The sequence below is a fragment of the Colobus angolensis genome, unplaced genomic scaffold, assembly GCF_000951035.1.
Source record: "Colobus angolensis palliatus isolate OR3802 unplaced genomic scaffold, Cang.pa_1.0 Scaffold324, whole genome shotgun sequence".
NCBI classification, from domain to species: domain Eukaryota; kingdom Metazoa; phylum Chordata; class Mammalia; order Primates; family Cercopithecidae; genus Colobus; species Colobus angolensis.
In genome coordinates, this window is record NW_012116533.1 from 1977474 (window position 1) to 1987633 (window position 10160).

Below are 10160 nucleotides of genomic sequence, written 5' to 3' on the forward strand. Positions count from 1 at the left end.
TTTTTGAGACAGAGTCTCGCTCTGTCGCTCAGGCTGGAGTGCAGTGGCACGATCTTGGCTCACTGCAAGCTCTGCCGCCCGGGTTCATGCCATTCTCCTGCCTCAGCCTCCCGAGTAGCTGGCACTACAGGCGCCCACCACCACACCCGGCTAATTCTTTGTATTTTTAGTAGAGACACGGTTTCACCGTGTTAGCCAGAATGGTCTCGATCTCCTGACCGCATGATCCGCTTACCTCAGCCTCCCAGAGTGCTGGGATTACAGGCGTGACCCACCACACTGGCCCAGAATAATTATTTTTTAACAAGAATGCTATGGCCATTGGTCCTAAAGGAGGGACATCTAAGTTTTATGACGCAAAACATAAAAAGCACTCCTGCTCCAGATCAGGTGCTCAGTCTCTCTTTTCTGCCCTGAATCCATGCTTCACTTCACTTTAATACAATTCATTTTACTCCCTCCCTGATTCCCATAAGCCCTCTGTCCCTGCCTCAAGCCACATGTGACTCTCTTTCTCCACACAGCCAACGCCTACAATGTGGGAGAGTCAATTTCCACAAAACAACTTGCCAGACAGGACAATAGTTGGAGGAGTTTGTGGAGTAAAGTATACCACAAACCACATATCACCCACCTCATTAGTGTCAGAAAAATAGAATATTATTCCTTTTTGTTCTTGTGAGGGCTTTTTGAATGGACAAGTAGAAGAGTGTGGGGGTAGATGGATCTGTGAACTCAACAAAAAGTTTTAATACTCCTAACATCAAAGACCTAGTCCACAAAATCAAGTACCCAGCCAAGCTAGTGGCAAGTTTTTTATTGGCTTGTTTTAATGCGAAAGAAGCTGTGGCAATTTTTTTATTTGTTTTTGTCATTATCATAGGGAAACTCATGAACTGTGTTGAGAACACCTACAGTAACATGGAAAAAGGGCAAAGACTTCATGAGATTCTTCTTTATTGAATAAATCACCAATGCCATCCTTCTACTTACCATATAAAAAAGGATGTAAAAAGCACCCGTCAATCTAAACACTTCACTGTTGTTCAAAATCAGCACGAAGTATTTGCCTTGCTACAATGAATTATGTACTGAAGCCCAGGTTTTACAAGCTATATGATTTATTTGCACCCCAAAGTACCTAAACCTAATCGTGTGGCTGCTAGGCTACTATAAGCAATAATGATGTCACAGAAAAGAAACACACTAATGTAACTAGCACATAAGCATTTATTTGAGGCAGATACACTGCTGTGGGACCCCTAAGCTAACAGCATCAAAACCAATTTTTTCAGATATTCCATTCTATAAGAATGACTCAAAGATCCACTAACACCTGAAGCAAAGCAGAGAATCTGATGTTACCACCTTGCAGCAATCCAAGATCTCAATAGAAAATATGTTACTAAAGTTGTATGTAATATGCTTACAGATCACAGTGAAAGTATATGGAATGGCAAGGTGAAGTATATAGGCTCTTAATTCAATCTCACTACTTTCTATTACTAGAGAACTGGTCAGCATCTTCTGGCAGGATATTGCATAACACAGTCAACTGTGCTCTCCCAGCATTGCATGTGGCTTTGGGTAACAATGTGGATTATCTGTATGAAACAGACAGGGAAAACGCAAGAATCATCAAGACGATCACAGACCTTATTGAAAGAAACTAATATTAGTAGGCCTTTATTTAAGCAGAATTTTTCACTTTTGCCCATCCACTGAAGATTGCAAAGATTCTAAAGTAATATGGCTGATCCCATTGGTTCATAACATCCATCCTTCATCATTGAGCAAGGCCTCAAAACAGATCCAGCTTGATTCAATCTATTTTACTTTCTAAGCTTTAGGACACACAACCTAGAATCTTGCACCAAAAGGCACTTCTAGTCCTTCAAAAATTTCCTTTTAGTTCTGAAATTATGAGTTCCTAAGATGGCCTGCCACGAGGCTTTATTTTGCTCAAGGCTGTGCTATGATATACACATAAGGAAATAAAAGGATCACTGCCTGCTTTACAAATTGATAAGCCTGAAGACTAAGAAAATGTAAAAGCCTACATTAAAGAAACCCAAAATTCTGCCAGGTATTTTTACTAGCAGTACAAAGCTGAAAACTATCACTGATATCTACTTATCTGAGCCATTCAAAGTCACAAAGTCGGGAAGTGATCCCAAGGGACCAACCAAAACATCACAATAGCTCTGTTGCTGCTCTGTGGTTCTGGTAATTCAAAAAGAAATAACATTTGATAATTGCCAACACTTGGAACTACACATAGTAAGAAATCTATTTCACCTGCCCAACCATTTGTTTCTTCCCATATTCCCCCTATATTTTTTAATGGCATCACCATCCTCATGGTTCCCCAGGCTTATGAACTCTGAATTATGTCCAAAGCCTCTCTTCTTTCACTTCTGCCAAGCAACCAGAATTTGTTTTGTTTTGTTTTGTTTTCCCTGCAGTGCCTCTCTATGCACGTGTAGTCACCTAATCACAGGTCTTCATCCAAAAGCTATTCCAGCTATCTTTATATTTGATACAAATTCTATAAACCGACGTGTCTTCTCATCCTTTCTCCCAAATTAGATACAGTTGGGAATAGGTGAAGAGGGAAAGGGGAGGAGGGTTCTTATACCTGTGATCAAATTTCATAGCCATTTCAACAGAGCTGTTTAACAAACTTTTTCTGAGCACAAGAATAGCTAGGCACAGAGCCAAGAAAAGAAGAGGCAATGATGGAAGCCAAAAACAGGTGAGCTACAATCTTTCCACTCCTCACAAAACCTGGCCCTAGAGTACCAGCCCTTGCATATGCTGATAACTTCTTCCAATTCTTAATTTTGCAACATTCCTATATTCACAAACTCTGCCCCTGGGGTGGCTTTCCCACTTTCCAATGTCAGTTTTCCTACTGCCCTCATAACCTTAAGCCTGGTTAGTCTCCCCTATCTTGAGACTCTTCTCCCAATTCATCTGATACTCTAGAGGACTCTTCTGCAAATCCTGTTCTCTTCCTAATACAAGAAACTATAAGCAGATGCAAGATCTCTTATCCAGCCTCCCCAGAGGATTCTCAACACAAAGGCTACTTTTAATTTCCTTGAAGTTTTATGATCTTAGAGACCAGAGCAAGGGGAGTGATATGAAGAATGCTGAGAGTGAAAGTTGCTGACTGAAGACAGCTGCTGGGAATCCCCAAGTCCTGTGGCAAGGGGTGTGGTGGTGACAGCAATGGGTTTAAGAACAACCAAGTAAGACTTCAAGATCTACTGGTCAAACAGACTCTACCAATAATGTCTGTACCTCCTCCATTTCAAAACTTGGTTCCAGTTATTCCCTCCCTATAGCCTTCTCCCTGACCACTCCTTTATTCCATGTCATTTCCATGTGTAGGTATTTTATGTGTATTTTATTAATCTACAATCATGGATATATTGCTTTGTAAGTATTTCAAGCAACTTTGATAATAGTATCATATCTTGAACAGGACTGTAAACTTTGTGAGGATAGAACTAGTTCTTCTATTTTTCTAGTTTCCAACCATGGAACTCAGGATAATGTACATGCTTTTTTACAAAAACAGGGTGTTTTTCCTCCAGTGACATATAATTTCCACTCAGCTATTCAACACTAACATTTTTAACTTTGAGCAAGTTTCAATGTCTGAAACATTAAGAGCTGTAGAAAATACACCCACACTTGATACAAAAGATGCCACTTATAGTTGGACTGAACATAAAATATGCTCCACCCAACCAACTATACTATTACACTGTACTTCTTCCTTTGGGTTATTTTATTTATACTACATAAGCTGTGGGTCATTTTTGCTCTTAGCAACACTAACTACAGAAGCTAAACTCTAAATAAGCTTACTGTTGGGAATCTACTCTTCCCACCTACACAACCACTGGTTTCCCACACTGTCTCCAGTGTCCTGTGAGCAACTGCCCAATTACTGATTGTGGAAAGACAGCTTAGACATTGAGGGTCCATTCTTGGCAGATGCTGGGTTTTACTGCTGGTCCTCACTTACTTAGCTTAATTGATTCAGAACAGTATCAAAAAGAGACATTATTACACAAGTTTGAAAAAGAGACTATTTAACAAAATTTAAATGTAAAAGCCCTGGTCATTGTGCTGCTTTATAAGAGCCAAGCATGTGTGACATCGAGAGTACAGAATAATGCCTATTGAAATCAGGAAAACTTGGGAACTAACTAATCTCATTACACAAGTTTTAGTGTTTCACACATAAATTCTCAAAAAGTAAAATTATCTATAAATAGGAAATGCAACTCACTTCAAAAATATAATCCACTGTAGCTAAAGGTTTTAGTATTTATGACACAAATTTGGTTTCAAAAAGCATACAGTTTTTAAAAAGACAACACCACAAATGTTAACATGTGCCTGAGAAACACATACTTAGAAAAACAACTCATGCATGGGTTAACAGACCATTTTTTACTTTTTCGGTAGTGGTCTTTCTTCCTATTGGACTAAGAGATTTCAGCAAAGATTCCTACTTGGCTGCCACCCGCTAACTGAAACCTGAGTGCAGCACAAACATAATTCATAAGCAAGAAAAATTATGGGCTAAATTATCACTCCGTTTGGCCATATGGGGGAGAAAGCAAAATAAGCATTTTCTTTTTAACTAAATATACCTTGTCTCACATACACCTTTATGCATGGATATAAAAACAATTTTATGATTTATATGTCTCCATCCTTCTAGCTCAGTCACTGATGGCTTTTACAGAACAAATGACAACTGGGGAGATGCCTGCCTTCTTTTCTATCTGTAAGATATGACATCAGATTGTCTTTCAATGGGAATCAACATTGTTTAAAAAAAAAAAAAGTTACACCTTCAAAAAGACTCAACAATTTTTCAGACAGTGTTTTTCTTTTACAAGAAAAACTATACATTATGACCAGAGAATGCAAGTTAGTACCATTATGTTAGTGTGGATAAGGGAAATCTGTCATGGCCTCATGGCATCATCTGTGATAGACAGATACATCTTCTTGCTATTCTGGTCAATCTTCATCGGAAAACATAGAAATATAATGGCTCATGTTTAAAAATGCAAATTTAATACCACTTTAACCTGAGCTGCTCTATCAAATCATCTTTTTGATAGTGCAATAGGATTGCTACAGTTCTGTCGAAACAAAATGCCTACTCCCCAACACAACCCAATTCCTCCCATGCACACTGAAAAACAGTAACTTGACTACGGTGGCAAGATGAGAAAGAGTTAACTGTTCAAACACCTCTTCAGAGTCTCACAATCTGCATATCTGGGAGTGGATTTTTTTAAAAATACATTTAATTAATTGCAATTTAAAACCACACTTACTGATGTACTTTAATAATAAAGAATCTTCTATGTGCTATGGTCCATAAAAAATGTAGTATTGCGTTAACTTCAAAGGTGGTAAGATGATTAAAATAAAAAGTTCAAGTAACATGACACGCAGCAGCATTAAAGATATAAGACTGAACAATCCCAGTGCTTTAGCAGAATCATTTCATATTTTTGTTACAGAGGGGGTCTTAAAATGAAATCCAGCAACCATAAGCATAAATAAAAGCTTTTAAAATCTTTTCACAATATGTTAGTGAAAGAATCATAAGAGCATTTTATGGGAACAAAGGGGGCTTTACTTATTAAAATCAATACAATTCACCTTAAGGTATCATATTTGTAATGTTTTTAATTCCTAAAATGTATTCCTTACATTTAACAATTTCTGAAAAAGGACCTAAAATCATACCATAGGTTTCCAAGAGTTGCCCTCACCCCTCAACTAAAACCATCCCGAGAACCTCAGACTCTTACACTCTCGGCAGCACTCAATCTCCTGGGTGCTAAGTTAGAATGAACATGCTAAAGCATAGTGACACAGAAGCAGGAAGTTTTATACTGAAAACTGGCCTTGAAAATTGCCATTCCATTACAGTCGTTCAAGTACTTACTCAGGTCCTCACTTCTCTCTCCCTAGGTTCTTAACGTGTGGCCCTGGAACTGTAGCATCAGCATCACCAGGGAACTTGTTAGAAATGCAAATTCACAGCCCCACCCCACACCAGCTGAATCAGAAACTCTGGGAATGGGGCCCAACAATTTGTGTTTTAACAAGCACCATAGATTATGATGTACTACAAAGTTTGAGAACTAGTCCTTCTCAAACTTTAATGTGCATAAGAATCACCTGAGAAGCTTGTTAAAATGCAGACTCTAATTCAGCAGGTCTGAGGCGGGGCCTGAAAGCTTACATTTGTAATGATTTCCCGGGTGATGTCTTCTGCAGACCACAAGGCAAGAGTTTCTCAAATCGGTTGTTTACTGAAATTTAGGGTGCTCATAAAATACAGATTCCAAGGCACTACCCTAGCCCAAATTATCCAAATCTCAAGAGAAAAATGCAGTAGAATATAATCAGTGGTTCGCCACCTTAGCTGCACATTAAACTCACCTGGTGAGCTTTTACTAATCCTGATTCCTAGGCCCCATCCAAGACCAATTAAGTCAGAATCTCTGGAGTTGGGGCTCAGGCATCAATATTTTTAATAACTTCCCAGTAATTCCAATGTGCAGCCAAAGTTAAGAATGACTGCTCTGGAGTCTAACTAGCTCAACACCTGGCACAGTGGATCCCTTTATAGTAGCAAACAGGTTCCTATAAAATAGCTATCTGGGCTCCCTGACATAAATCCAAGACTGCTGATTTTGAATATCAAAATGCAGTAAAGTTAAGTTTTCCTCATGTCTTTAACCAGATTTCTGTGCACAAACTTGCCTGTACAATGCTTTCTGCAATTGGGTAGGTAATCAAAAAATGGGAGCAACAGTGAAGAATTTGTATCCAGACAGCCTGTTCATATGTTGACATCCCCTCAATACTGAGTGGAAGGATAACTAACTGATGGATCTAGAGCTTCTAAACCCATAAAACGAGGATTTCACCAGTTACAGACATTCTGAGAGAAAAGTCCTGGGAAGGGATGAAAAGAGTGTGCGTTTATGTATGAGAAGTTAAAATTGTCAAAAGCACAACATCTGGTGGGCAAACACACTGCTCATGACATGATAATAACTAGGAGAAAAAAAAATCCCAGTATGTCTGTTTATGTCTTATGGCACTTAGGATAAAGCAACACTAATAAGTACACAATGCTGTTAAATATGTAAAACAGAAAGACAAATGTGTGGTACTTACTAAGGCACTGTTGAAATGCTTAGTTATTTCCCTCCCATAATGAGGAAGCTTTCCTGAATTTTCCACAGTACACCTCAAAAATGAGTTGAAGATATATGGAAATAAGACAGTCCATTTTCCACTGAAGTGAACTTTCATTCTGCACTTGGTCATCTTCAGTGTCTACTCTACATTAGTTATTTTATAGAATACTTGACACATTCAAGGTCTGCTAAATGATAATAGTTATTATTCTTCCACCACCGTTTCAACATATCCACAGCAGTCAAAAGTGTGTCCTATCATCTGCTTAATTCCATGAAAAAGAAATCCAGGGGCTGGGGTGTTTGAAGAGAATAATATCTAAATATGTGTGCAAAGTGGCTACTGTTAAAATGATATTTTCAAAAGCATTTTCTGTATGAACTGGTCAAGCTCACTTTCCTTTTAAAATTCTTGCTATAGTCATTGAGTTAACCCAAACTCACTTTAAAATGTGTGAAAATAGCACCTCCTGAAAGTGTGTTCTCATATGCTTTGGAGCAATGGAGCGTGAATACTAAAGCAGCCTTTGCCAAACTCATGTAACAGCTCAAGAACTAAACAGGAGTGAATTTTTGCAGTCCCATGACTTTGCAGAGCCAACCTAAGTATCATCCCAGGACTAGCTTTAATACGTCACAGACATCCAAGAGAAGGCAGAAAAGTCACAAATAAGTGACTCAAGCTAATAAATATTTCATAGATTTTTTTACATGGCAGTCTTTTCAAAATCAATTTTACTTCTTAACCAAAAAATTAATTGGCTAAATAAAGGTGTGGACTTAGGATTTAAGCTTCTAGAATTAACACTATGAAATTTATAAAGATATTTGTTTGACAAAGTGTTCTCCTGGATGCTCTTTCATGCACTTCTCATGAACCAATGCCCAAAGATTAACCAAGTCTAAAAGAAAATGCACAGACCACAGAAGAGTCATACAAAATTAAAGACATTTAAAGAATAAAAGCCAAATAAAACAAACAGTACAAATGCACAATTTCCAGGACACTTTATTGTAATTTCCACTTTACATATTAATTTAATATTTTAGTCTAGGCAGAAGTGTTTATACTTATACAATAGTAGTCCAATCCTCTAATCTCACAAAATGAAAAGGAGCAGTTTTAAAAGAACATCAATTAAGGTATTTATGATATGGGGGACAAGCGGCACTTTTAGCTGGAAAAGGGGGTGATGCCTTTCAGTACGAGTTTTACTGAAATTTTTCCTGTATTATTTTTCTTGTTGATGCTAAGTACTCAAATAAAAGCAATTGCACTTTTTCTCATTCTGCCCTCTCTTGGTCTTTACATTCTGTCTAGCATTTAACTCAAAAAGTCAGTTTACATTCAGTTTACACATTAAAAAAAAAAACCATATGCCCCATCTCCCACACATGCAAATGGACAGGGATTAGAATTAACCTGGCTTTTAGCTGTAACAGCGCTATTTTAAAATTTTTCAACCACACACTTGAAGGGTAAGATAATTTAAGGTACAAAACCAAAGGAAACCATAACAATTCCTACACATTTACTATTTAACTGTTCTCAAATCATCGAGTATAACATGGATTTCTTAAAAAGTGAAATCGACACAAAAGCGAATGCACGCCTAATGTACAAACTGACAGTGGCTCTGTGGGGACAGTTCTCTTTGAATGAGCTATTATCCAGACAGTGGAATGAAAAAAAAAAAAAAAGGTCTCACTCTTCAAATGTGAGGAAGCCGGCAGTGCGCTCGCTTCACGAGAAACACATTTTAATGGGTGTATTTGGATAAAAATAAGTAGTAAGGGAAAATGTGTTTTAAGAAACCTCCCCCCTTCCCAGGGCACAAGGAAACCCAAAGGAAAAGATGGGTAACCTCACAAGCTCCAGAGCTAAGTTCCATCACTAACAGAAGTTGGATACTTGCTATTTTTCGCCCTGCAATGGGATAGTAGTTCTCCATGTGCAAGGTACGCGGGGCGGGAATACTGGCGGGGCTTTCACTTGGGGTAACGGAAACCAATGTGAGGAGAGGTCAACACCTTGAGTAACCCAGATCTCCAAAACCGGGGCAGGGTGAGGGGTGGTGGGGGTGGTGAAGAAGACAAGTAAAGGGGTCAAAACTCCTCGAAGTCATCGCAAAGAGAAAGCTAACACCTCTAGGAGCCACGGGGCCATCCCTTGCAGCAGCACCCTGCTCCAAGTGTGGGGTGCCTGCCTCGGAGGGCAAAAAGCGCAGGGTACCCTTAGTTCAACTGAGTGGCTCCGGGGACCCGGGCAGCGAGAGGGCAGGGGCATCCGCCGGCCGGGAAGCGGACTCGCACTTTGCCTCAACTCTGAGCCCCATCCCGAGCGCAAGGGAGAGGGCGGCGGAGGGCACGGTACTCACTAGGGCTCGTTGGTGAATCGGGGGGTCCGGGGCTGCTGGTATCCGTACAGGTGACAGTAGAGCACATCGAAGCAAAAGCAGCACATCTCTGCTGACACCACCATCTTCCGGGAGCCCGGCGATGAGGACGAGGCGGCGGACGATGAGGAGGGTGAGGAAGAGGTGGCGGCGGCCGGGGTAGAAAGTAGGGTCCCCACTCCGCAGCTCGGAGGTGGCGACAGGGCGATCCCCCCGCCGCCGCCGCCGCAGCCCTGGGGGGGAGAGAGGGTACAGCCGCTGCCGCTACCTCCTCCGGTTAGACCTCCCAGCCCGTTGAGCCGCGTACCGGCGCCTCCTAGTCCCAGCTCCCCAGCTCGGCACTGGCTCTCTCCGCTGCAGTGGGAGGAGGAGGAGGCGCCACCACCGCCACCCGAGCCAGAGGGGGGCGAACTGGACAGTTTCTGCTTCTTCACCCCGCAGCAACCCGCCGCCATCTTGGAACGGTCTCCCCCACGCAGCGTTTCCGACCCATAAGTGAGGCGAG

The 10160-nt window shown here is 40.5% G+C and overlaps 1 protein-coding gene across 2 annotated transcripts in view; it reads right to left on the reverse strand.

The window, feature by feature from the left end:
• Nucleotides 1-10154, reverse strand: part of AMMECR1 (Alport syndrome, mental retardation, midface hypoplasia and elliptocytosis chromosomal region gene 1) — a 141726-nt gene extending 131572 nt beyond the window's left edge. For both annotated transcript variants that reach the window (XM_011951680.1, XM_011951679.1), the window contains exon 1: nt 9638-10154. In XM_011951680.1, the coding sequence (XP_011807070.1) occupies nt 9638-10110 (473 nt within the window). In that variant the 5' untranslated portion in view covers nt 10111-10154. The remainder of the gene's footprint in view (nt 1-9637) is intronic.
• Between the last annotated feature and the right edge of the window lie 6 nt (nt 10155-10160).